Here is a 27824-nt window from a genome sequence, read left to right as displayed (position 1 = left end):
GGTCATTGCTTCCTTAAAAAGTAAAATCTAACATCATGAATGGCAGTGATGCTTCACTCCCAGATGAGCTCAACTTCTTTCATGAACATTTTGAAAGGGAGAATAAAACTACACTTGTGTGAATCCCTGCAGTATCTTGTGACTCTGTGATCTCTGGCTCAGAAGCCAACATCAGGATATCTTTCAAGAGGGTTAGGGTCAGGCCCTGATGGTGTATCTGGTAAGGCTCTGAAAACCTATGGCAACCAACTGGTGTGTGTTCAAGGACATCTTCAATTTCTCACTACTCCAGTCGTCAGAGGTTCCCATCTGCTTCAAAAGGGCAACAATCATACCAGTGCCCAAAAAGAGCAGGGTGAGCTACCTCAATGACTGTCATCCAATGGCACTCACATCTACTGTGAAGAAGATGGTCATGGCTAGAATCAACTCCTGCCAAAGCAAGGACCTAGACTTGCTGCAATTTACCTTTTGCCACAACAGGTCCACAGTGGACGTAATCTCGCTGGCTCTCCACTTGGCCTTGGATCACCCAAATTCCAAGCCTATCAGAGAAGACGTTGAAGAGCCTTGGCAAGGTGTTTAACGGCTCACTAAAGGACACAGCATCCAAGCATTCATCAAAGCAGCTGCAGAAGAGCTGCAGCAATGGTTGACTGCTGTAGATAAGTCAGGGTTGTCGGGTAAATTCAAGGCTTGGATTTGCCAGCATGGTATTCTCCTCGGATCTTGTAGCCTCTGATAGCCTATGATGTCCTACTTTCAACAGTTGAGACTATTGAGGGAAAACTCAGCCAACCTCTATGGAGGTGCCTGGGTCTACTGAAGAGCCTAAGCAGCGTTGCCTTGTATGGGAAGGAAAATAGAATGAAACTCCCCACCAGCAGTGTGAGCGAGGAGCTTATGGTCACCCACGCAAGAGAAGTGCTGAAATATAGAGACCGAAAGGTCTCATATGCTGGCATTCAGGTGAGGATGGGCAGGAGGTGGAGGGCACAGGATACAGTTGAACAAGCCAAAGCACAGCCATGCCATAGTGTGCTGGTGGGCTCAGTGGCATCAGGATGGGCAGGCTTAGGTTGCTTCCCAACAGTTCGCTACAATAAGGTGCTAGGAAGAGCGAAGTGCCAGTTGGTCCAGCATGAGGTGTGAACTGCTGTGGAGGAGCTACGTGCCAGCAAGATTGCTGGCATACGGCATTAAGGCACATTGACAAGATGGGACCAGGCAGTGGAGCATGACATCTCGTGGGGGGGACGTTTGGCAAAATGAATCCCACCACATCAAGTTCTTGATCCAGTCAGTCTATGACATCTTATCAAGCCCAGTGAACCTCTACTGCTGGGGCAAGGCCAAAACACCAGCATGCTCCCTGTATTGAGGGAAGGGGACATTAGAGCACATCCTCAGCTGCTGCCAAAAGCCTTGGGGGAGGAACATTATCAATGGTGCCACAACCAGGTGCTGAAGACAGTGGCTGACACCTTGTGCACAGCCATCGCCCACCGAAGCAAGCAATTGCTTTTATCAAGGCAGGGAAGAAAGCTCAAATCCAATCCAAGGAGCATGTCGGCCTCCTAGAGACAGCAAAGGACTGGCAACTGAGAGTCAGTCTGGGGAAACAACTCAGATTCCCTGAGCATATCTTTTCGACCATGCTTAGGCCAGACATAGTGCTACTGTCAGAGTTGGAGCTGACTGTCTCTGGGAAGAATGGATGGAGTAGGCATGAAAGGAAAAAGAAAGTACCAAGACTTGGTGTAGGAGTGCTACAGCAAAGGGTGGCAGGCTCAATGTATGCCCATAGCGCTGGCCAATCCCTCTCCCAAACCTACAGCTGTATGGGTATCTCAGGAGCCTAGGAGAGGAAAGCCGTCAGGAACACCATAAAGGCAGCAGAGAAAGCCTCGAGATGGCTGTGGATCAGGAGTAGTGATTCATAGAAACATAGAAAATAGGTGCAGGAGTAGGCCATTCGGCCCTTTGAGCCTGCACCGCCATTTATTATGATCATGGCTGATCATCCAACTCAGAACCCTGTATCAGCCTTCCCTCCATACCCCCTGATCCCCGTAGCCACAAGGGCCATATCTAACTCCCTCTTAAATATAGCCAATGAACTGGCCTCAACTGTTTCCTGTGGCAGAGAATTCCACAGATTCACCACTCTCTGTGTGAAGAAGTTTTTCCTAATCTCGGTCCTAAAAGGCTTCCCCTTTATCCTCAAACTGTGACCCCTTGTTCTGGACTTCCCCAACATTGGGAACAATCTTCCTGCATCTAGCCTGTCCAATCCCTTTAGGATTTTATACGTTTCAATCAGATCCCCCCTCAATCTTCTAAATTCCAACGAGTACAAGCCCAGTTCATCCAGTCTTTCTTCATATGAAAGTCCTGCCAACCCAGGAATCAATCTGGTGAACCTTCTTTGTACTCCCTCTATGGCAAAGATGTCTTTCCTCAGATTAGGAGACCAAAACTGCACACAATACTCCAGGTGTGGTCTCACCAAGGCCTTGTACAACTGCAGTAGTACCTCCCTGCTCCTGTACTCAAATCCTTTCGCTATAAATGCCAGCATACCATTCGCCTTTTTCACCGCCTGCTGTACCTGCATGCCCACTTTCAATGACTGGTGTATAATGACACCCAGGTCTCGTTGCACCTCCCCTTTTCCTAATCGGCCACCATTCAGATAATAATCTGTTTTCCTATTTTTGCTACCAAAGTGGATAACTTCACATTTATCCACATTAAATTGCATCTGTCATGAATTTGCCCACTCACCCAACCTATCCAAGTCACTCTGCATCCTCTTAGCATCCTCCTCACAGCTAACACTGCCATCCAGCTTCGTGTCATCCGCAAACTTGGAGATGCTGCATTTAATTCCCTCATCCAAGTCATTAATATATATCGTAAACAACTGGGATCCCAGCACTGAGCCTTGCGGTACCCCCACTAGTCACCGCCTGCCATTCTGAAAAGGTCCCGTTTATTCCCACTCTTTGCTTCCTGTCTGCTAACCAATTCTCCATCCACATCAATACCTTACCCCCAATACCATGTGCTTTAAGTTTGCACACTAATCTCCTGTGTGGGACCTTGTCAAAAGCCTTCTGAAAATCCAAATATACCACATCCACTGGTTCTCCCCTATCCACTCTACTAGTTACATCCTCAAAAAATTCTATGAGGTTCGTCAGACATGATTTTCCCTTCACAAATCCATGCTGACTTTGTCCGATGATTTCACCGCTTTCCAAATGTGCTGTTATCACATCTTTGATAACTGACTCCAGCAGTTTCCCCACCACCGACGTTAGGCTAACCGGTCTGTAATTCCCCGGTTTCTCTCTCCCTCCTTTTTTAAAAAGTGGGGTTACATTAGCCACCCTCCAATCCTCAGGAACTAGTCCAGAATCTAATGAGTTTTGAAAAATTATCACTAATGCATCCACTATTTCTTGGGCTACTTCCTTAAGCACTCTAGGATGCAGACCATCTGGCCCTGGGGATTTATCTGTCTTCAATCCCTTCAATTTACCTAACACCACTTCCCTACTAACAAGTATTTCGCTCAGTTCCTCCATCTCACTGGACCCTCTGTCCCCTACTATTTCTGGAAGATTATTTATGTCCTCCTTAGTGAAGACAGAACCAAAGTAATTATTCAATTGGTAGAATGCTACCATTCTATGGTAGAATGGATTCATGGCAGAATGCTACTCAGGCACAAATCGGGGCCTGATCAACCCCGCCTGGGTCCCCTGGGTGAGGGTGTCTAATGTTGAAAGACCTGAAACACCCTGTGAGCCTGGGGTTATATCACTGATGATGTGTCTGAGTGCATCGTAAGATGTATCATTCTTCTTGGGTACTAACCTACAAAGTACTTACACTTTATACTTTATTGTCACCAAACAATTGATACTAGAATGTACAATCATCATAGCGATATTTGATTCTGCACTTCCCGCTCCCTGGATTACAAATTGATAGTAAATATTAAAAAATTAAATTATAAATCATAAATAGAAAATATAAAAATGGAAAGTAAGGTAGTGCAAAAAAACTGAGATGCAGGTCTGGATATTTGGAGGGTACGGTCCAGATCCGGGTCAGGATCCGTTCTGCAGTCTTATCACAGTTGGAAAGAAGCTGTTCCCAAATCTGGCTGTACGAGACTTCAAGTTCCTGAGCCTTCTCCCGGAGGGAAGAGGGACGAAAAGTGTGTTGGCTGGGTGGGTCGTGTCCTTGATTATCCTGGCAGCACTGCTCCGACAGTGTGCAATGTAAAGTGAGTCCAAGGACGGAAGATTGGTTTTTGTGATGTGCTGCGCCATGTTCACGATCTTCTGCAGCTTCTTCCGGTCTACAGTGAGTACAGCAGGGGGCTGAGTACACAGCCTTGTGGGGCACCAGTGCTCAGAGTGATCGTAGAGGAGAGTTTGTCCCCTATTTTTCTCAGGACATCTTCAGGAAGCAGTGTCTCAGAAAGACAGCATCCATTATTAAGGACCTCCAGCACCCAGGGCATGCCCTTTTCTCACTGTTACCATCAGGTAAGAAGTACAGAAGCCTGAAAACACACACTCAGTGATTCAGGAACAGCTTCTTCCCCTCTGCCATCCGATTCCTAAATGGACATTTAACCCTTGGGCACTACCTCATTTCTTTTAACATACTTTTTTCTTCTACATAATGCATTGCATTGAACTGCTGCTGCTAAGTTAATAAATTTCACGTCACATGCTGATGATAATAAACCTGATTCTGATTCTATATATTAGGAGAATAGTAATACCTATCACAGGCTTCTGTTTGATTACAGCTCAGCATTCAACACAATCATACCTCAAGTTCTAATCAGTAAGTTCCAAAGTCTGGACCTCTGTACCTCCCTCTGCAACTGGATCTTTGACTTCCTCACTGGGAGAAAGTATCCTCTTCACTGATGATCAACAAAGGCACACCTCAAGGATGCATGCTTAGCCCACCATTCTCCCTACACCCATGACTGTGTGACTAGACACTGCTTAAATGCCATCTATAAATTTGCCAATGACACAACTATTGTTGGCAGAATTTCAGATGGCGATGAGCAGTCATACAGGAGTGAGACAGGTCAGCTGGCTGACTGGTGTTGCAACAACAACCTTGCACTCAACATCAGTAAAACCGTGGAACAGACAGTGGACTACAGGGCAAGGGAAAATCGTGAGATTTCAGGAAAGGTTGAGCAGTTTCAAATTCCTGGGAGTCAACATCTCTGAAGATCCATCCTGGGCCCAACATATTCATGCAGTTACAAAGAAGGCATGACAACACCTGTATTTGATTAGGAATTTGCGGAAGTGTTGCCAACAGCACTTGCAAACTTCTACAAATATACCATGGAGAGCATTCTAACTGGTTGCATCACTGTCTGGTATGAGGGGGCATTGTATGGGATTGGAAAAAGCTGCAGAAAGTTGCAAAATCAGCCAGCTCCATCATAGGCACTAGCCTCCCCAGCATTGAGTACACCTTCAAAAGGCGAAGCCTCAAAAAGGCAGTCTCCGTCATTAAGGACCCCCCCCCCCCCCACCATGTCACCCAAGATACACACTCTTTTCATTGCTACCATCAATGAGGATGTACAGGAGCCTGAAGACACACACTCAATGTTTCAGGAACAGCTTCTTCCCCTATGCCATCAAATTTCTGAATGGACAATGAACCCATGAACACCACGACACTATATTTTCCCTCTGTTTTTGCACTACTTATTTAATTTTTTAGATATACTTTATTGCAGTTTATAGCTTTTTAAAAATTATTCTGTATCGCAATGTACTGCTGCCACAAAACAACTAATTTCACAACATATGCCAGTGATATTAAACTTGATTCTGATTCTGAATTGGTAAACTAAGCAAAGCCTTTCAAAGAGATGCAGAAGAACTTTCTATTGAACTAGACAAAAATGTGGTGATTGTTCATCAAAGTGTTTCCCATTGTGTTTAAGTTAACAGTTTAAGAAACTAACAAGGAAATGTCAGCTATACAAATACAATCTATTTTAAAAAAAACCCTCAAAATTAGGGAACAAAATTCTCAAACAAGACCAGGTTGGTAACTGAGAAACAATCCCTTTTCTTTCAGGGAAATCTCTTGGTGCTAATTTAACACAGCCGTTGTAATCACGTGGTCTTAATTCTTAAGGTGAATGTCTAATACCTTGACATATCAGAGACTTGACAAAGCAGTGCTTTTCACTGGTGTGGAAGTAAACACTGATGTATGAGCAGCAAGCCTTCCCACAGCGGCTGAAGGTCCAGTTCCCAGATGGAAGATGGTGCATGGCTTGGTTTCTGGCTTGGCAAGGATGGTGACCACCCCAGTCTGACCTTGCTTCTGTAGAGGAAGGCAGTGCTTCCTGTTACCAGCAGGAATGTCTAAATTCCTGAAGCATTGTCTGATTTTTGTCAAGCAGTCCATGCATTAGACAATTAGCACAATCTTTAGCAGATGAACTTGAGGCATACGCTTCACTTGTCTCAGTATTTGATTTGATCTTCACTTCTGTTTAAAGTGCAAGACCAACTTTTAAAGCTGTAAAGAAGGGAACTGAGGACACTGTCCTGATAAAAAAGACTCCTTTGTATTCAGGCTTAGCAGCTGCTGTTATTATAGTTATGCAACTTAAGTTTGTCACAAGAGATAAAAGGTCTACAACAGGAATTCTGCAGATGCTGGAAATTCAAGCAACACACATCAAAGTTGCTGGTGAACGCAGCAGGCCAGGCAGCATCTCTAGGAAGAGGTGCAGTCGACATTTCAGGCCGAGACCCTTCGTCAGGACTAACTGATAAAAGGTCTAATTGGTCTTTGCCTCATTGTCCTTTAAAGCTAAGCAACAATTAGAGTTGAGCTGAGCTAGCAGACACGATCCATGATGTTTAGTTTTCATGTTACAAAATTCTAATAACCCACCCAAAACCAATATTAAAAATGTGCTGCATGATATAGATCATGTTTTATGTTTAGCAGAGAGATGATTGTAAACTCTTCAAGCAGAATAGATTCTGCAAGCACCGATAACAAAAAAGGATTTTACAGAAAGAGGCTGTAAAATCCTGACTGATATATTTAAATGCAAAACATGAAGAATTAATCTGACTGTAAACCAATTCTGTTCCTTCTTTTTAAAGAAATGAGCATCTGAAACCCTTAGATTGCTGATTGCTGAATTTGTCAAAAAGAAGAAAAGATAGACGACTACTAGTCCTGACGAAGGGTCTTGGCCCGAAACGTCGACTGTACCTCTTCCTAGAGATGCTGCCTGGCTTGCTGCGTTCACCAGTAACTTTTACGTGTGTTGCTTGAAATTCCAGCATCTGCAGATTTCCTCATGTTTACTAGTCATTAGGTTTTTTTTGACAACATGCTGGACACTTAATGAAATCTGATCCAGGTCCTCCTTGTGTATGATATGGGCAAATGGAGGTTGCTAGGCAAGTATAACCTATCACAAATGGTAAAATCTAACTGAGCAACTGAAGCCCTCCAAATGGGAGATCATTCAAATAAAAGGAGACCGGTCTGCAGTATTGTTTACAGAGGAGCAACACACCTCATATGCTGCCTTAAAGTTTGAGGTATCTTTTAATTTGCAGATAAATCCTCTTAAATTCTTTCTATGACACTCACCCTACCACTCCCTTTTCCAATCACCCATCTTGAGTAATTTGCCATCCACCCATTCCACCCCCTCCCCTCAATCGAATGCTGTATCTTACCAGATACCACCCACATACCTCTCCCAGGTTTCAGTCTAAATACTGTCCCCCTCATCCATCAATACTACTTGCCTTTCTCTTATCTGCCTCACCCCCTTCCTTCAACACTTGATCAAGCATGCCCCATCATCCTGCCGGTACCAGTCCTGATCCTCTCCACTGTTTTGCATGCTGTTCCAGGCCAACGTGAATTTCTCACACACACATGGCTTGAGTTTTGTGCAAACTGAATTTCAATACCAAGGTGGTGGGTGAAGGAGGTCATGTTGAATTGAACTGAATTGACTTTATTTCTTACATCCTTCACATACATGAGGAGTAAAAATCTTTACGTTATTCTCCATCTAAATGTGCAATCATAGTAATTTATAATAAATAGAACAGTCAATATAACATAGAGATACACTCAAATCAGCATGAGTTAATCAGCCTGATGTCCTGGTGGAACAAGCTGTCCTGGAGCCTGTTGGTCCTGGCTTTTATGCTGCGGTACAGTTTCTTGGATGGTAGCAGCTGGAATAGATTGGGTGACTCGGGTCCCCAATGATCCTTCGGGCCCTTTTTTTCACACCTGTCTTTGTAAATGTCCTGAATCATGGTAAATTCACAACTACAGATGCACCCGGCTGTCCGTACCATTCTCTACAGAATCCTGCAATTAAGGTTGGTACAGTTCCCATACCAGGCAGTGATGCAGCCAGTCAGAATGCTCTCAATTATGCCCCTGTAGAAAGTTCTTAGGATTTGGGGGCCCATACCAAACTTCCTCAACCATTTGAGGTGAAAGAGGTGCTGTTGTGCCTTTTTCACCACACACCTGGTGTGTACAGATCACATGCAGTCCTCGGTGATGTGGATGCCGATGAACTTAAAGCTGTTTACCCGCTCAACCCCAGATCCATTGATGTCAATAGGGGATAGCCTGTCTCCATTCCTCCTGTAATCCACAACTAGCTCCTTTGTTTTTGCGACATTGAGGGAGAGGTTGTTTTCTCTTCACCACTGGTCAGAGAGACGACTTCTTCCACTGTGTCAGAGGGGTAGAGGTGAGGGAGCCCACTGTTACCACCTGCCGGTGATCTGACAGGAAGTCCAGAATCCAGCTGCACAAGGCAGGGTCAAGGCCGAGGTCTCTGAGCTTCCTGACAAGCCTGGATGGAATTATGGTGTTGAATGCTGAGCTGTAATCCAAGAACAGCATTCTCACATAAGCATCCTCCTTCTCCACGTTTAAGGACGGTATGTAGAGCAGTGGCTACTGTGTTGTCTGTCGATCGGTTGTGTGGGTCAGTAAATTATAGGGGGTCCAGTTTGGGTGGTAGCATGCTGCAGATGTAGTCCTTGACCAGCTTCTCAAAGCATTTGCTTATTATTGAGACGAGTGTGACAGGGCGCCAGTCGTTCAGACATGTTACTTTAGTCTTTTTTCGTACAGGGACAATGGTGGATAATTTGAAGCAAGAGGGCACTCTACACTGGGAGAGCGAGAGATTAAAAATGTCTATAAACACACCTGCCGGTTGTGCTGCGCACATCCTGAGTACTTGCCCTGGGATGCCGTCCGATCCCATAACCTTGTGACTGTCCACCTGTTTGAAACATCTACGTACCTCAGCCTCAGAGATGACCAGGTTGCAGGTTGTAGTGGTGGCTTTCCTTGGAGGCTCAGAGTTAGTGACATCAAAGAGAGTGTTAAAGTGATTGAGCTCATCTGGGAGAGAGGCTGTGATGTTGGTGGCACCACTACATTTGGCTTTGAAGTCTGCGTTGGTATGCAACCCTCGCCACAAGTCACGTATGCTATTCATTGTGAATCTTCACTCAATCTTGTCCCTGTATTGTTGTTTCACAGCTTTGATAGCTTTGCGCAGATCGTAGCTGCTTTTCTTGAGCTCCTGCTGATTGCCAGCAGCATAAGCTCTTTGTTGTGTGGGAAGTGCTGCTTGCACGGAACTACTGATCCAGGGTTTCTGGTTTGGGAAGACCTTTATACCCTCTTTGTTTCCAAGCATCGAAAAATTTCCAGTTCTATTTACTTGATTCAATCAATCATCAAATCACAGATTTGCCAGTTCCTTAATGGACATACAAAATAAAACATTGCAAATTATGTTACTGACCTGGCTATTTTATCACTACATGACATGGTAAGCAAACGTTCTCCTTGTAACACGCCATCCCACGTCTGAATTGTATTGCTGGATCTCACCGGAATCGTCCCTTCACCTGATTCAATTTTTGTCCTGAGCTGACCTCGTGCCTTCCGATTTGGATGTTTGTCTCCCTGATCTAACATTTCAGGAATAAAATGTAATAATAGCAACAGTTCAATGTACATTAGTAGATTTAGATATGGCATTAATAACCAGTGAAAAATATTTTAAAAAACATTTCTTTCAATTCATGTCATGTATATTAAGCAATTTCAGTTACGTTGGAAAAAGTTTATGATAAATGCTGCCAAGCTTTTGAAGATTTTTCGGAGCCCCATTTATTCAGTCAAGTGGAAAGTATTCCATGCCGCTCCTAAACTTTGGCTTGTAGATGTTTGAAGTATTTAGGGTATCAGGAAATGAGTCACACACCAAAGGATATCCAGCACCTGACCTGTTCTTTTAGAGTATAGTGATGTTGTGGCTAAGATAACAGCCAGGGACACAAATTCAAATCCCATCAAAGGCACAAAAAGTCACTTAAATTCAAGAAATTAAATCAGTATGGAATTAAAAAAGTTTCATTAGCAGTAACCACAAAGATATTGGGCTGCCCAAAAAAACTGCCTTCCTTATCAGTCTGGCCCATATCAAGAATCAAGAAAGTTATCAAGGACCAACTTTATCTACCATGTACATGCATTAGGAACACACAAGTGGTAGATTCCTAACACCACTAGGATACTAGTATCACCAATAGCTACATTCTGTGAACAAATAAAACATGACATTATTTTCATGACTGGTCTAATTGAGTTTTTGCATGTTAATGATAGGAGTATGGCAATGGCAATAAATATCAAGAATAGGTGATCAGTCATTTTTGTTGGAGATGGTCATCGCCTGACACATTGTGATGTGAAGTGATTTATCAGCCCCACACCAGCATATTGTGTAGGTCATACCAAATGGAGATATGGACTGCTGCCTTTGCTAAGGAGTTGTGAATAGAACTAAACATTATTAACTGATTACAGCACATCACCATTTCTGACCTCATGATGGAAGGAAAGTCACTGAAGATAGTTCGGCATAAGACACCCATGAGCCCCTGCTTTAATGTCATGAAGCTGGGATGATTAACTTCTAACAATCCAGTGTAGGGGTTAGCATAACACTATTACAGCTCAGGCTGTCAGATTTTGAAGTTCAACTCCAGCACCGTCTGTAAGGAGTTTGTTTGTTCTCCCCGTGAATCATATGGGTTTCCACCGAGTGCTCCAGTTTCCTTCTACAGTCCAAAGATGTACTGGTTAGTAGGTTAATTGGTCATTATAAATTGTCCTGTGATTAGGTTAGAGTTAAGTAGGTAGCTTGCCGAGTGGACGACTCATTGTGCTGTGAGGGAATATTCCAGCTATATCTCTAAATAAATAAAAAAAAAATCATCTTCCTTTGTGTTATAACTGGCCTGAAATATTCATTTTTGATTTGTAGTGATAGCCATCTGTTGTGGCAAGGAAATGTTCAAAAATATTTATTTTATTGGTCCTATCTCAGACAGAACAAATTCAATGTATCCACAAAATATTGCTTAGGTCAGAAATGCCAAATGAAATGCAGCAGAAAATAATTAAGCTGCATACGATATTATCGAAGATACTATATATTACTCATACTGCAGTACAACTTCGATAATTCAGCAGGTTTAGAACTCTGGTGGTGCCAGACCAGCAAAATTTTCTTGACTATTTGATGTTCACTCCTATTAATACCCATTTAATATTCCTATTAATATTCACTTCACTTGTTTTGCATGTGACACAGTACTATCAAGTTTTCCACTGAGCCTGGTGGGCTTAAATGGAGTGGAAAGGTATAAGCACTCCGGATCATGTTCCTGGTATTCCAGATCTAACCCCAGTTTGACCATGATCCGTGGTCTAGATCCCAGTTTCAGCCGCACTCCAGACTTCAGGCCCTGGCCACATGCTCCCTGCCTGCACTCCAGACATGTGGCTTTCATTCCAGTTTAATAAGTGAGCTATGCGCTGAATTATCATCCTTTCCAAATAATCAGATGTCAGATTATTGGAGTCTTACTGCAGTTCTTAGTGTGGGATCATCAACCTGAAAAATTAATTTTTATCCACTTTCCATAACCCTTCTAGCTGAATATTTTTCTTTATGCTCCTAACACAATAACCCTAGCCAAATTGCCATCATTTCAAGTTTCTGAAATGATTAGCCAGTGAATAAAATAATAAGGTTAAAAGAAATCTAAGATTTGTTGAGGTGACCATCTTCATTCACAAAAGCCAGGAAGTGACTAAAATTGTGGATGGGTTCTTCCCCTGTTATACTTCTGCGAAAGAAATGGACAAAAAATCCTTACCCTCTACTGCTGCCTCATGTGGGGAGAAAATACGGGCATCTCCACACGGTGATGTACTGATATAAAGGTGGAACTGCACATTTTCTTTCATTTTGAAACCACCACCTTCGCACCGAACAAAAATGGATTTATGATGGTCTTCTGTTTTGTTGCTTTAAAAGAGAAGAAAGTATTATTTGTACAACTTTATATACTTTAGATATATCATTGCAATTTTGTATGCCAGGCTACCTGCAAAGAAAGTATATTTAAATATATCACTCAAGGTTACTTTAGACTTAAATATAAAAGATTCAAGTAGTTTTCCAACACACTTACCAAATGCATTGGAATATTTGGAAAGGGGGAAATGGTATATTCCTGAAGAGCATTATGAGATTGATGAAAATAATGGATAGAACTGAACTTTCTTTATTCAGAAAAGTTGAAATCTACTTGTCATCTCATTTTAGCGGCACAAGGGATCACACAGAAATATCAGAAAAATTGTGCAATTTTGATCAATAGTTTCCAAGTAACAATCTAATCATCAATATGAAAGATTTTATTATCTCTGTGAACTTGTAACCTTGGTCATATTGCTTTACAATCATTAATATCCCTATTACAATTTCTTGGTTGCATATAGAAGCCGCAAGAACAGAAGCACCTGAAAGTTCTCTTCCAAGTCGTACACTATCCTTATATGGACACATTTCACATTCCTTCCCTATCACCACTAGAACTCCTTACCCAAAATTCTCAAAATCTGCAGATGGTTAAGATAGTGGATCAATATTATTTTGTCAAAAACACTTAGGGATGAGTTCCAGTTTACCTAGATCCTGGAAATAAATTTACAGAAAGCTGGAATATATATGCACATTTTCATTCCTTCTCAGTATCTATTACAACAACATGCATTTACAAAACAGAATGCTGGAAGCACTCAGTGGGTAAAACAACATTTATGGTGGCAAAAGGTGTATGTCCACATTTTGGGCCGAGAAACTGCATCAAGACTGAGAGAGTGTAAAGGAAAGATTGCCAGTGCACAGCAATATCAGTTATTGGTGGAACAAAGGCTGATAGGGAATAGTTCAGCATGGACTAGATGGGATGAAGGGCCTGTTTGTGCACTGTAGTGTTCTATACTATGATCATTTGTGAAGGGGATGAAGGAAAGATGGAACAATAGGGGAAGTGGGAAAAGTAAACAAAGAAAAAACTAGGTAGACAGCTAAATATGCGTGGGAGAAGAACAACCAGCGCGTGGGTTACCTGAAATCGGAAAATCGAATGTTTGGAACATTTGACTGTAAAATACCAAAGTGGAATATGAGATATTATTCTTCCTACTGGTGCTTGACTTCACAGTAGCAAAGGAGAAGACCAAGGGTAAACAGGTCAGTGTAGGAGTGGGAAAGAGAGTAAAGATGACATGCAACTGGATACTTGAGATGGATGTTGGAGATGGAGCACAAGTACCTAGCTGACGAGTCAATGCTTGGTTTCTCCAATGTACAGGAGGGCATACCATAATCACTGAATACAGTAGACTGGGTTGGAAGAAGTGCAGGTGAACCTATGCATCATATGAATGTACCAGGAAGCAGCATTTGCAGCCTCATTTGCCTTCATGGATTTATAAAGCAAATTTAATGCATTATTAATCTAAGGTGATTCATTGAGGCTCGAAAACAAAAAGAAGATAGAGAAGCAAAAGAAGATAATAGAGCTGGTCAAAGTTAGGATTTAAGAAAGATATTAAAGGGGAGCAAAGAGGTGGCGATGTCAAGGAAGTCCAAAAAGGAATTCAAAGGTTGGTTAGAGGAAGTAAGTGTTTTGAAAGAGTTAAAAAGAAAAAGCATTATGCAGGGTATCAAACATGAGAATAGTATTTTCAACTTGACAATAATAGAACTGGGAGATCACGTAGGTGATCCCAGTCCAGATGAAGGGGCCCTCAGTTAAGTTTTCCTGACCTGCTAAATTCCTCCAGCGCTTTCTGTGTTGCTCCAGATTCTGGTATCTACGGTCTCGTGTCCAACCATGATACTGGATTACAGACACAGCACTTTGGACCAACTGAAGTCTCTGGAGGTTGGAGAAAAGGTGAGCAAGGAGAGAGAGTGCAGTTGAAGGAGTGGGTTGGTTTTGGGATGATTCCACAACGTGCGAATTCGCTTTCAAAGACTCTACAAATCATGTTCTCAGTATTATTCATTTTCTATGTATTTATTTTATTTTTGTATTTGCAGAGTTTGTCTTTTGCATAGCCATCAATCTTTCTGTGTAGGATCCCAACGTATTTCTTTGTTCTACTGTCAATACTTGCAAGAAAAAGGATCTCAGGGTAGTATATGGTGACATATATGTACTTTGATAATAAATTTACTTTGAACTTTGAATGTTCAGAAATGAAGGAATGGAATAGAGTCCATGTTAAAGGCCACACTGAGATTAAAGCACCATGGCCTCAGTCATTGATAGCATAATTTGTTACTTTGAGGGTGCTGATTATGGGTGAAATTCTGTTTCAGTAGTTAAAACAATGTGTTGTAGAAATAACCCACACAGTTTTGGAAAGTATGTTAAAAAGCCAAATACACTCTTCTCAGGCTTCCAGCCGGGCACAGGTATCAGGTTTAACCAATGTTTCGATGATAAACTCTGCCACCTTCATCAGGAATGATGCCTGGGCATGGTATTTATATCCCGTCATCCATCTCTCCTGACTGGTTAGTCCTCATCCAATTAGATTTCCGCTGTCCCACCTTGTTTACAATCGAATTTCAGTTCTTACTTAGAGCAAAACTGTCATCTTTGTTAAAATTCTTTTCCTCTACTTTTATTTCAATGGTTTTCTTCACCAGGTAGTCCCAAAAGCCATTGCCACGGCACAGTAGTTTTGTGCTGTCAAAGTCAATCCTATGGCCATCGTGTATGCAATCTTCTGTAGCTACCAATGTCTCCAGGTAACCCAAACGGATACACCTCCTGTGCTCCTCGATGCGAAGTTGTAACATGCATCCTGTCTGGCCGACATATGCTGCTTCGCATTCACGGCGGATCTTGTAAATGCCAGCTGTCCCGAGTCCCAGCTCACCTTTGACCCACGTAAGCTGTGATTTGAGCTTCCTCAGGCTTGTGGATGGTATTAATCCAGTATTACTTCAGGATCCTGGTGATCTCTCCAGAAACTGTGCAAATATAGGGAAGACAGGCAGTCATGACCGGTTCCTCCTTGTTGTTCGGTTTCCTGCTTTTTCCTTCGGTCTTCTTAAAGGCCTGATTGATTTCCTTCACCTTGTAGCCATTCTATAGTTACGCTGTGCATAATCGTTTTATTTCCTCGTGGAGTCCAAGATAGTGTTCACACGGTTAATCAAAGTAAAAAGCAACACTCTGTGCTGGGAGGTGTGACGGTAGCTGTTACTGGTGAGGTACAAGCCTATGTGAGTGGGTTCCTGACAGACGCCATATCCAAAGCTACCATCCAGATCAGTTGTACAAGTGTCCAGGAATGGGAGGCAATCATTCTTCTCCACCTCTATCGTAAATTGAATATTTGGCTGTTCAGATGGTTGTGGAACTGCTGGAGTGCCTGGAGTCCAAGAGGCCACACTATTTACACAGGTCAAAGATGAACTGGCACTCAGGACAGCTGGCATTTACAGAATTCCCTGTGAATGCGCAGCAGCATATATCAGCCAGACGGGACACATGTTGGAAACCTGCATCAAGGAGCACAGGTGGTGTATCCGTTTGGGTCACCCAGAGAAATTGGTGGTAGCAGAACACTGTATTTGCAATGGCCATAGGATTGACTTCAACAGCACAAAACTACTGTGCTGTGCCAATGGCTTTAGGGACCACCTGGTGAAGGAAGCCATTGAAATAAAATGAGAGGAAAAGTGTTTTAACAAAGACAAAGGTCTTGCTCTAAATAAGAACTGGAATTCGACTATAAACAAGGTGAGACAGTAGACATCTGGTAGAATGAGGACTAACCAATCAGAAGGGATGAACAACAGGGGCATAAATACCACCAGACTAGACATGTCCAGGCATCATCCCTGATGAAGATGGCAGAGTCTGTCGTTAAAACGTTGGTGAAAATCGGTAACTGTACCCGGCTGAAAGCTCAAGAAGATTTTATTTGTCAAATACACTGGGAAAGCACTAGATTCTATGTTAAAGAGAGCTGGAGACAAGCTTGACTACTCAATTACTTTTACAACTACTCAGTTCTTCTAATTGTCAGCGAAACAAAAGAAAGTCAAAAGAAGGAAGTAGCTACAATATCTGCTGGCATGGAGGTCAGGCTATCTGCAATTTACTGCAAATTAGATTTAGAAAGAAAGATCAGACCAACTTGGAAATTAATGGATACATCATTTATAGCCTGATGGGGTCCAGGGTTTGGGGTGAAGTGTGGGATCTATGTGCAGGAGGCATTGAAGGAACTAGACACCAAAACTTCTTGTATGTTGTTAAAAATGTGAATGGAGAGGAGAGAGGGAAGTGATTTAAGACAACAGTTGATGGAAGAGCAAAAAGATACCTGCAACCCATAAATCACAACAGCACATAACTTCCATGTAAGATTATAAACTGCAGTGTAATAGAACAGTTATAAACTGTGGGAGAGCTCAAGATTCTTTAATTCCACCCACCTTAAATGACACTCCATTTGGGAATAAAGAAACCGGATGAGAGATCGACGTGCAACAATTTCCGCATGACAATCATTCAGAGCCAAGCCTCGGTCACTCATATATTCGCCATTGATGCATTTAGTTCCAGTGGCAACACATATAACCATTGCATCTTTGACATCAGTTCCTGATTTCCAAAGTAGGGATGAGGGAGCGGAGGAGGTAAAGAGTGAGCGGGAGATAAAAGGCAAGAAACAATAGTAAATAAAATACATTTTGAGAAATAAAACACATTTATGCCAGACAACCAATTGGCTAATTGTGAACTGCATCAATACTACAGCAATAGTAAAAGAATTTCAGTGCCCTATTTTCTTTCCAAGTCATACAACATTATCTGCTATAAATACCAATGCCCATTTTTCCTTCAATAGATGCTATTGCCCCTTTCCTGAGGAAAATTATTAGATGCTTTTACTCTGCACTCCTCTTATCAGTCTTTAATTAATAAGTTTACTCTCATACTTCCTCATCACTGACGCCTGAATCAGAATCAGAATCAGGTATATTATCACTAGTATGTGATGTGAAATTTGTTAACTTAGTAGAAGCAGTTCAATGCAATACATAATATAGAAGAAAAAATAAAATAATAATAAATAAATAAAACTTATTCAATATACATATATTGAATAGATTGAAATCATGCAAAAACAGAAATACTATATATTTTTAAAAAAAGCGAGGTAGTGTCCGAGAGTTCAATGTCCATTTAGGAATTGGATGGCAGGGGGGAAGAAGCTGTTCCTGAATCACCGAGTGTGTGCCTTCAGGCTTCTGTACCTCCTACCTGATAGTAACAGTGAGAAAAGGGCATGCCCTGGGTGCTGGAGGTCCTTAATAATGGACGCTGTCTTTCTGAGACACCACTGCCTGAAGATGTCCTGGTAATTGTAAGCTAGTACCCAAGATGGAGCCGACTAAATTTACGACCCTCTGCAGCTTCTTTTGGTTCTGTGTAGTAGCCCCCCACCCCCCATACCAGATACTGATGCAGCCACTGTACATCAGTACATCTACAGAAGTTCTTGAGTGTATTTGTTGACATATCAAATCTCTTCAAACTCCTAGTAAAGTATAGCTGCTGTCTTGCCTTCTTTATAACTGCATCAATATGTTGGGACCACAGAGTCAATGAAATGGCCATAACTTTGAACAATGAACATCATTCCCAATGCTTCCTACTATAACTTTTTTATTTTAATTTAATGTGCGGGATAAGAAATACAGTGATACCGCAGAGAATATCTGAAAATCAATGTAAAGACATGAAATGAAAGCCCCTCACATGTCCAAATTAAAACAAATCTTATAACTTTAAGAAATGTGCTCTGTCTTCATCTTCTGGCATCATCTCCTAACACTCAACACACTTAACTGTTTGTTCTGCAAAATGAGAAATTTTATGAACAATAAGAACTTCAGTAAAAACTTGGTGAAAAACTTGTCCAGTTATCATTACCATCTATCAAAGTTCAAAGAACTTCCGGTTTAAGGTGATGCCGGTAAAGCACAACAACTACTTGCTGGTGGCCAATGAAACAAAGAAAGCAACTGAATACTTATTTCTGGTAAATGCTTGCTGCAAATAGTGGCCAGTGGATTGCCTGTCAGAGTTGAGCTGAATTGCCTGCATGACCTAGCATTTTTGCTGTGTGTGCTGGAGTCTTGCTGGCACAGGACAATTGCAGCATGTCCAGGCCGGAGTTGCTAGAGCGATCTGAGAGGCAATTCAATGTGGCAAAGCCAAGGAGAGGTGAGGAAAGATCTGAGGTTTGATTTTTTCAAGAACTGAGCTGAATTGGAAAGGTCAGGATCTGGCCACATTGACGCAGCAAAGCCCAAGACCGAGTGCGCATTGAAGTTACACACCCTGAGCCAAGAGTGAGGAATGATCCAAGGTTAGGATGATTTAAGCACAGGGCCAGATTGAAATGGTCACGGTGTTGGAGGTGAGAAAGGAGCCAGTTCAGCTCGCTGCTCTGCAGGGTTTGCTTATCTCTGTGCTGGACTGAGGTTGCAGCCTGCAACTATCGATCTTCTGGATTGGCTGCAGCTTGGCGTTGTGAACTTCAGTTCTGAAACAAACAAAAAGCTTGTTTGCTTGCTTTTATTGTTTGCAAGGTTTGTTTTTTTCTCCCTCTCTCTTTGCACACTGGGAGTTTGGACAGTCTTCTTTTGTTTATAATGGAATCTACTGTGATTCTTTGTTCCTTGGCTGCCGGTAAGGAGACGAATCTCAAGATTGTATAAAGTATACATACTTTAATAATAAAATGTACTTTGAACTTTATACTTTTGCACTTTGAAAATAGAACATTAGGAAGTTTTCAACAAGTTCAGGCTATTCTGCCCAACAAAGCTTGCCCAATTCCTATTCACACAGTGTGTTGAAAAACTATCCAGTTTAGATTTGAAAGTATCTTAAAGTACTACTCTCAACTACAAAACCAGGTAGTTTGTTCCATGTGTGCACAACTCGCTGTGTAAAGAAAAGTTTCTTGATGTTAGTCTGAAATCTCCCTTTAACCAGTCTCCAGCTATGGCCCAGTGTCCTCGTTAATGGATTAATTTTGAAGTAGTAACTGGCATCCACCTTACTTATACCCCAAATGATTTTGAACACTTCTGTCACGTCTCCTCTCATTCTATGTCTACTTAGGCTAAAAGGATTAAATTCTTTCAACCTTTCTTCACAGCTCATACCCAACAGACCTAGAATGAGTCTTGTTGCTCCTCTCTGAGCTCTCTCCAGTGCCTTCACATCTCTCACAAAATATGAAGACCTAAACTGTACATAGTACTCAAGGTGTGGCCTATTATACAACTTAAGGAGAATGTCGCTGGACTTGAACTCCACTGAATGCATTATATAGCTCAACATTCTATTAGCACTCTTAACCACTTCTGTGCGTTGTCTAGGCGTTGATAGTGATGAGTGTACCAGGATGTCCAAGTTCTTTTCACACAGTGCGCTTTTCTAACTCCAGTCCCCATTGTATATTTATATCTAATATTTCTACTTCCTCTATGTAATACTTTACATTTACTTATATTAAATATAAAGTTCTCCGAGCCTGTGCAAGCGAGCTAGCTGGAGTGTTTGCTAACATCTTCAACTGCTCCTTGCTTCAGTCGAAGATCCCCTCGTGTTTTAAGAAGGCAACGATAATCCCAGTGCCGAAGAAGAGCAAGGTGGCATGCCTGAATGACTATCGACCTGTGGCTCTGACATCAATTGCTATGAAGTGCTTTGAGAGATTGGTTATGGCACACATCAACCACAGCCTACCGGTCAACCTCGACGCTTTGCAATTCGCCTATCGGAGCAACAGGTCAACGGCAGATGCCATCTCTCTGGCCCTACATTCCTCCTTAGAAGACTTGGAGAATAAAGATGCATACGTAAGGCTCCTTTTCATTGACTGCAGCTCTGCCTTTAATACCATCATTCCAAATAAACTGATTCCTAAGCTCCGGAACCTGGGCCTTAGCACTCAGATCTGCAGATGGATCTACAACTTCCTCACAGACAGGACTCAGGCTGTCAAAATAGGCCGATCTATTGTCTCAGCTTGCTCCTGCCCCACCGAACTCATTTCTGCATACCTCGACACTGTTTTATCACCCCTTGTTCAATCCCTTCCGACCTATGTTCGTGACACTTCTCACGTTCTTAAACTTTTCGATGATTTTAAGTTCCCTGGCCCTCACTGCTTTATTTTCACCATGGATGTCCAGTCCTTATATACTTCCATCCCCCATCAGGAAGGTCTCAAAGCTCTACGCTTCTTTTTGGATTCCAGACCTAATCAGTTCCCCTCTACCACCACTCTGCTCCGTCTAGCGGAATTAGTCCTTACTCTTAATAATTTCTCCTTTGGCTCCTCCCACTTCCTCCAAACTAAAGGTGTAGCTATGGGCACCCGTATGGGTCCTAGCTATGCCTGCCTTTTTGTTGGGTTTGTGGAACAATCTATGTTCCGTGCCTATTCTGGTATCTGTCCCCCACTTTTCCTTCGCTACATCGACGACTGCATTGGTGCTGCTTCCAGCACGCATGCAGAACTCGTTGACTTTATTAACTTTGCCTCCAACTTTCACCATGCCCTCAAGTTTACCTGGTCCATTTCCGACACCTCCCTCCCCTTTCTAGATCTTTCTGTCTCTGTCTCTGGAGACAGCTTATCCACTGATGTCTACTATAAGCCGATTGACTCTCACAGCTATCTGGACTATTCCTCTTCTCACCCTCTCTTGCAAAAACGCCATGCCCTTCTCGCAATTCCTCCGTCTCCGCCGCATCTGCTCTCAGGATGAGGCTTTTCATTCTAGGACGAGGGAGATGTCTTCATTTTTTAAAGAAAGGGGCTTCCCTTCCTCCACTATCAACTCTGCTCTTAAATGCATCTCCCCCATTTCACGTACATCTGCTCTCACTCCATCCTCCCGCCACCCCACTAGGAATAGGGTTCCTCTGGTCCTCACCTACCACCCCACCAGCCTCCGGGTCTAACATACTATTCTCCGTAACTTCCGCCACCTCCAACGGGATCCCACCACTAAGCACTTCTTTCCCTCCCCGCCTTTCTCTGCATTCCGCAGGGATCGCTCCCTACACAACTCCCTTGTCCATTCGTCCCCCCCATCCCTCCCCACTGATCTCCCTCCTGGCACTTATCCGTGTAAGCGGAACAAGTGCTACACATGCCCTTACACTTCCTCCCTTACCACCATTCAGGGCCCCAAACAGTCCTTCCAGGTGAGGCAACACTTCACCTGTGAGTCGACTGGGGTGATATACTGCGTCCGGTGCTCCCGATGTGGCCTTTTATATATTGGCGAGACCCGACGCAGACTGGGAGACCGCTTTGCTGAACATCTATGCACTGTCCGCCAGGGAAAGCAGGATCTCCCAGTGGCCACACATTTTAATTCCACATCCCATTCCCATTCTGACATGTCTATCCACGGCCTCATCTACTGTAAAGATGAAGCCACACTCAGGTTGGAGGAACAACACCTGATATTCCGTCTGGGTAGCCTCCAACCTGATGGCATGAACATCGACTTCTCTAACTTCCGCTAGGCCCCACCTCCCCCTTGTACCCCATCTGTTACTTATTTTTATGCACACATTCTTTCTCTCACTCTCCTTTTTCTCCCTCTGTCCCTCTGAATATAGCTCCTGCCCATCCTCTGGGTCCCCCCCCCCCTTGTCTTTCTTCCCAGATCTCCTGTCCCATGATCCTCTCATATCCCCTTTTGCCTATCACCTGTCCAGCTCTTGGCTCCATCCCTCCCCCTCCTGTCTTCTCCTATCATTTTGGATCTCCCCCTCCCCCTCCAACTTTCAAATCCCTTACTCACTCTTCCTTCAGTTAGTCCTGACGAAGGGTCTCGGCCTGAAACTTCGACTGCACCTCTTCCTAGAGATGCTGCCTGGCCTGCTGCGTTCACCAGCAACTTTGATGTGTGTTGTTTGTCAAAATAGGGGACAAGTTCTCCTCTACAATCACTCTGAGCACCGGTGCCCCACAAGGCTGTGTACACAGCCCCCTGCTGTACTCACTGTACACCCATGATTGTGTAGCCAAGTTTCCATGAAACTCAATATGTAAGTTTGCAGATGACACCACAATTGTCGGCCGTATCTCGGGTAATGATGAGTTTGAGTACAGAGGGGAAATTAAGAACCTAGTGGCATGGTGCGAAGACAATAACCTATCCCTCAATGTCAGCAAGACGAAGGAATTGGTTGTTGACTTCAGAAGGAGTAGCGGACCGCACGACCCAATTCACATCGGTGGTGCGCAAGTAGAACAGGTCAAAAGCTTTAAATTCCTCGGGGTCAATATCACAAATGACCTGACTTGGTCCAACCAAGCAGAGTTCACTGCCAAGAAGGCCCACCAGCGCCTGTATTTCCTGAGAAAACTAAAGAAATTTGGCCTGTCCCCTAAAACCCTCACTAATTTTTATACATGCACCGTAGAAAGCATTCTTCTCGGGTGCATCACAACCTGGTATGGAAGTTGTCCTGTCCAAGACCGAAAGAAGCTGCAGAAGATTGTGAACACAGCGCAGCACATCACACAAACCAATCTTCCGTCCATGGACTCACTTTACACTGCACGCTGTCGGAGCAGTGCTGCCAGGATAATCAAGGACACGATCCACCCAGCCAACACACTTTTCGTCCCTCTTCCCTCCGGGACAAGGCTCAGGAGCTTGAAGGCTCGTACGGCCAGATTTGGGAACAGCTTCTTTCCAACTGTGATAAGACTGCTGAACGGATCCTGACCCGGATCTGGGCCGTACCCTCCAAATATCTGGACCTGCCTCTTGGTTGTTTTGCATTACCTTAGTTTCCATTTTTCTATTTTCTATTTATGATTTATAATTTAAATTTTTAATATTTACTATCGATTTGTACTCCAGGGAGCGCGAAGCACAGAATCAAATATCGTTGTGATGATTTATGTTGTAGTACCAATTGTTTGGCGCCAATAAAGTATAAATTTCATCTGCCATTTATCTGCCCACATCTGGATTTTGCTCAGACCTAACTACATTGATTCTGGTGCCTGAATGTTATCAGCCCGCCCCCCCTAATTTTATGTCATTGGCAAACTTTACTAGTTTATTTGTTATGTACTTATCCAAAGTTATCAATTTAAATTAAAAACAGCAGCCGCCCCACAACTGATCTCTGAACCCCACTTTTGACAGCTCCCAGGTGTGAAAATGATCCTCTCACTATAACTGCAAACAACAGGAATTCTGCAGATGCTGGAAATTCAAGCAACACACATCAAAGTTTCTGGTGAACGCAGCAGGCCAGGCAGCATCTCTAGGAAGAGGTACAGTCGACGTTTCAGGCCGAGACCCTTCGTCAGGACTAACTGAAGGAAGAGTTGGTAAGAGATTTGAAAGTGGGAGGGGGAGGGGGAGATCCAAAATGATAGGAGAAGACAGGAGGGGGAGGGATGGAGCCAAGAGCTGGACAGGTGATTGGCAAAGGGGATATGAGAGGATCATGGGACAGGAGGTCCGGGGAGAAAGACAAGGGGTGGGGGAGGACCAGAGGATGGGCAAGGGGTATAGTCAGAGGGACAGAGGGAGAAAAGGGGGAGAGAGAGAAAGAATGTGTGTATAAAAATAAATAACGGATGGGGTACGAGGGGGAGCGGGGCATTAGCGGAAGTTAGAGAAGTCGATGTTCTTGCCATCAGGTTGGAGGCTACCCAGGCGGAATATAAGGTGTTGTTCCTCCAACCTGAGTGTGGCTTCATCTTTACGGTAGAGGAGGCCGTAATAGACATGTCAGAACGGGAATGGGATGTGGAATTAAAATGTGTGGCCACTGGGAGATCCTGCTTTCTCTGGTGGACAGAGCGCAGGTGCTCAGCAAAGCGGTCTCCCAGTCTGCGTCGGGTCTCTTCAGCTCAGTTGTCTCCCAGTCTGCATCGGGTCACACTTCACCTGTGAGTCGGCTGGGGTTGAGGTGACACTTCACCTGTGAGTCGGCTGGGGTGATATACTGCGTCCGGTGCTCCCGATGTGGCCTTCTATATATTGGCGAGACCCGACGCAGACTGGGAGACGGCTTTGCTGAACACCTACGCTCTGTCCACCACAGAAAGCAGGATCTCCCAGTGGCCACACATTTTAATTCCACATCCCATTCCCATTCTGACATGTCTATCCACGGCCTCCTCTACAGTAAAGATGAAGCCACACTCAGGTTGGAGGAACAACACCTGATATTCCGTCTGGGAAGCCTCCAACCTGATGGCATGAACATCGACTTCTCTAACTTCCGCTAATGCCCCACCTCCCCCTCGTACCCCATCCGTTATTTATTTTTATACACACATTCTTTCTCTCACTCTCCTTTTTCTCCCTCTGTCCCTCTGACTATACCCCTTGCCCATCCTCTGGTTCCCCCCCCCTTGTCTTTCTCCCCAGACCTCCTGTCCCATGATCCTCTCATATCCCCTTTGCCAATCACCTGTCCAGCTCTTGGCTCCATCCCTCCCCCTCCTGTCTTCTCCTATCATTTTGGATCTCCCTCTCCCCCTCCCACTTTCAAATCCCTTACTAACTCTTCCTTCAGTTAGTCCTGACGAAGGGTCTCGGCCCGAAACGTCGACTGTACCTCTTCCTAGAGATGCTGCCCGGCCTGCTGTGTTCACCAGCAACTTTGATGTGTGTTGCTCTCACTACAACTTATTGTTTTCTGTTTTTGAGCTAATTCTGCATGCATTCTCACACCTTACCCTGAATCCCTACTGCCTGTAATTTGGTTATTAACATTTAAGTACCTTTGGATATATGTTGTTCGGCCCTGGAGATTTTTTTTAAACTTTCAGCCTTTTCAATTGAAGCAGGATCTCACTTTCTAAGATTGTTAAGTCACTTAAAACAACCTTAATTTTCTCTACACCTACTGGCATATTGCTAACATCTTCACAGGTAAGTACTTCAGCAAAATATGAGTTAAAAGTATCTGCTATGTCCTTCTCTGCATAATTTATCACCCCTTATTATTCCTAATACACAACTTGCTCCTTGACTTTTACTACTAAAGTACCAGAAAAATCTCCTGTGGTCAATCTTAGCATTATCAGCAATATCCTTCTCAATCTGCTTTTTGTCAACCTGAATTTCCCTCTCAACTATAGCTCTCATATTTTCCTATGCCCTACTGTTAACATCATTGCTATTTTTTCTGTATTCCTTATATACCTGGTCTTTTCTTCATTTTTTAATGTATATCTTTATTCATCCATGTAGATGATCTATAGTTTTTATTGCTTCACCTAACCTTGGGTATGAACACTTCCTGCACCCTGGATTTAATACACAGCTATTATACGATACTTATACACACTTGCATATATTTTCAACTCACTGATTCTTAATACCCCTTGCATTTATACAGGTCATCCTTAGTCTATTACTGATGTTTTTCATTCTATTCTAACCCATTTTTATATATTTGAAGCTTATTATCGGTTTATGTCTGAGTATGTTATTCTTCATTATGGTGTTTAAACAGTTGAGCCTGGCCTCTTTTAAGTTCTCTGCTCCTCACCCCCACAACCATTTCCTAGTTTAAACAGTCATTAACTAACTGAAGCATACACCTGCACAGTACATTAGTGCCCCTCTGGTTCAAATGCAACCCTTCCCGGCAGTACAGGTTCCATCTGCCCCAAAAGGCACCCCAGTGTTCCAAAAACCTATGCCCCTCTAACCTACACCCTGATTTGAGCCACATGTTAAATCTTCCGATCTCCTCCATCTTATCTGGACTAGCGCATGGCTCAAGCAGATCTTCCCAGAAGATCACCTGGTCAGTTCTGTCCCTAAACTTCCCACGTAACTCTTTAAATTTGTCTTGCAGAACTGACAGCCTGCCCTTACCTGTGTCATTTGTTCTGATGTGGACAATGACTACTGGATCCACCCCAGCTCTGGTCAGGAGCTTATCTAGTCATCTAGGGAAATCTCCTACTCATGCTCCTAGTGCGAGACTCCTTGTCAGTACACACATAATTCTCAACTACCCTGATAATTGAGTCCCCTACTATCACTACTTCCTATTTATGGGCTTTAGGCTTAGGTTTAGAGAGGGTCCTGTGCGGCTCCTCTGTCCTGCCTACCACCTCAGAGGTTTCATGGTCATTGTTGAGCATCATTAGATGTTCAAAATGGTTGGACACTTCCAGCTCTGGGTTTGATGCCCCTGGACAGTGTGCACCTTTTACCCTGTGCTTCCTTCCCACGGTCACCCGATTGCCTCTTTCTTTCTGGTCTGAAGTCTCAATTAGTGGCTCCCTTGGGGTGCATGCCATCTCACTAAAGGACATCTGGAGCACATCTGCCAATTCTCTACAACTTAGGAGGATGATGGAGCCTAACGGTGACCCCTTTGCTTGCATCTTCGGAAACAGCTTTATTTCTATCTTTGATACCTCTTTTTTTTTTCCCCCTTTCAAGGTTCTTTTGAAGACCCTGACCTGGAGTTACACACTGACTTTGGTTCTTTGCAGAAATGGGACCTGCTCTCAGGGCCTCAAGACTGTCTGCTTTTCGATATGCCAAGGATGCGGCCTGGAAGACAAGAGCGCCTTCAGGGTGCTGGATTTTCGTGGCTCTGGAGATGGGCTGCTTCGGGGTCGGTGCTGCCACCTGATGAATTGTGGGAATACACAGAAGATCAAAAGCAGTGAGCTGGCAGCTGGCTGCTGGCTGAGTGCGCAGGGGCCTGAGTTCTTTGGGCACAGAGTTTGGAAAAAACGACACAACAGACTTTAACACCATAAATCAGCAAGTTGTTTTGTCATGTCTCCCCTCTCATTGTGAAATGGGGACACCTTTTTTTCCCTCAGTAGGGAGGGAAGGAGGAAGAGGGAGAGAGGGAGGGAGGGAGGGGGAGAGGGAGGGGGAGAGGGAGGGGGAGAGGGAGGGGGAGAGGGAGAGAGAGAGGGAGAGAGAGAGAGAGACAGAGACAGACAGACACAGACAGACAGACACTGACTGACTGACTGAGACTGGTATGTCAAATACCAGGTGAGGAGTAGTGTCTAGGTTACGGCAAGTCTGTGTCTCTACTGATGTTTTGCACCACGCTTGAGTGCTCGGTGGGGGGTGCCGATGCCTTTTGCTGGTGGAGGGGAGGGCTGTTGCTTTGCTGCTGCTTATGCATGGGAGGGAGGAGTTGGGAGAGGCTTTGGGGTTCTAACATTTAATTGTCATTCATTCTTTGGGGCACTCCTCTGTT

General features: G+C 43.6%; 1 protein-coding gene across 8 annotated transcripts in view; it reads right to left on the bottom strand.

Annotated features, from left to right (window-relative positions):
* LOC140199383 (double-stranded RNA-specific editase 1-like) overlaps positions 1-27824 on the bottom strand; it is a 340274-nt gene that overhangs the window by 32560 nt on the left and 279890 nt on the right. For all 8 annotated transcript variants that reach the window (XM_072261374.1, XM_072261375.1, XM_072261376.1 and 5 more), the window contains 3 exons: positions 16991-17159; positions 12333-12484; positions 9905-10073 (listed from right to left, as the gene is read on the bottom strand). In XM_072261374.1, coding sequence (XP_072117475.1) covers positions 9905-10073; positions 12333-12484; positions 16991-17159 — 490 coding nt within the window. The remainder of the gene's footprint in view (positions 1-9904; positions 10074-12332; positions 12485-16990; positions 17160-27824) is intronic.

Source organism: Mobula birostris, chromosome 6, assembly GCF_030028105.1.
Source record: "Mobula birostris isolate sMobBir1 chromosome 6, sMobBir1.hap1, whole genome shotgun sequence".
In the NCBI taxonomy this organism is placed as follows: domain Eukaryota; kingdom Metazoa; phylum Chordata; class Chondrichthyes; order Myliobatiformes; family Myliobatidae; genus Mobula; species Mobula birostris.
The sequence above is the reverse complement of the archived record's forward strand: the minus strand, read 5'-3'. Positions and strand labels throughout refer to the sequence as shown.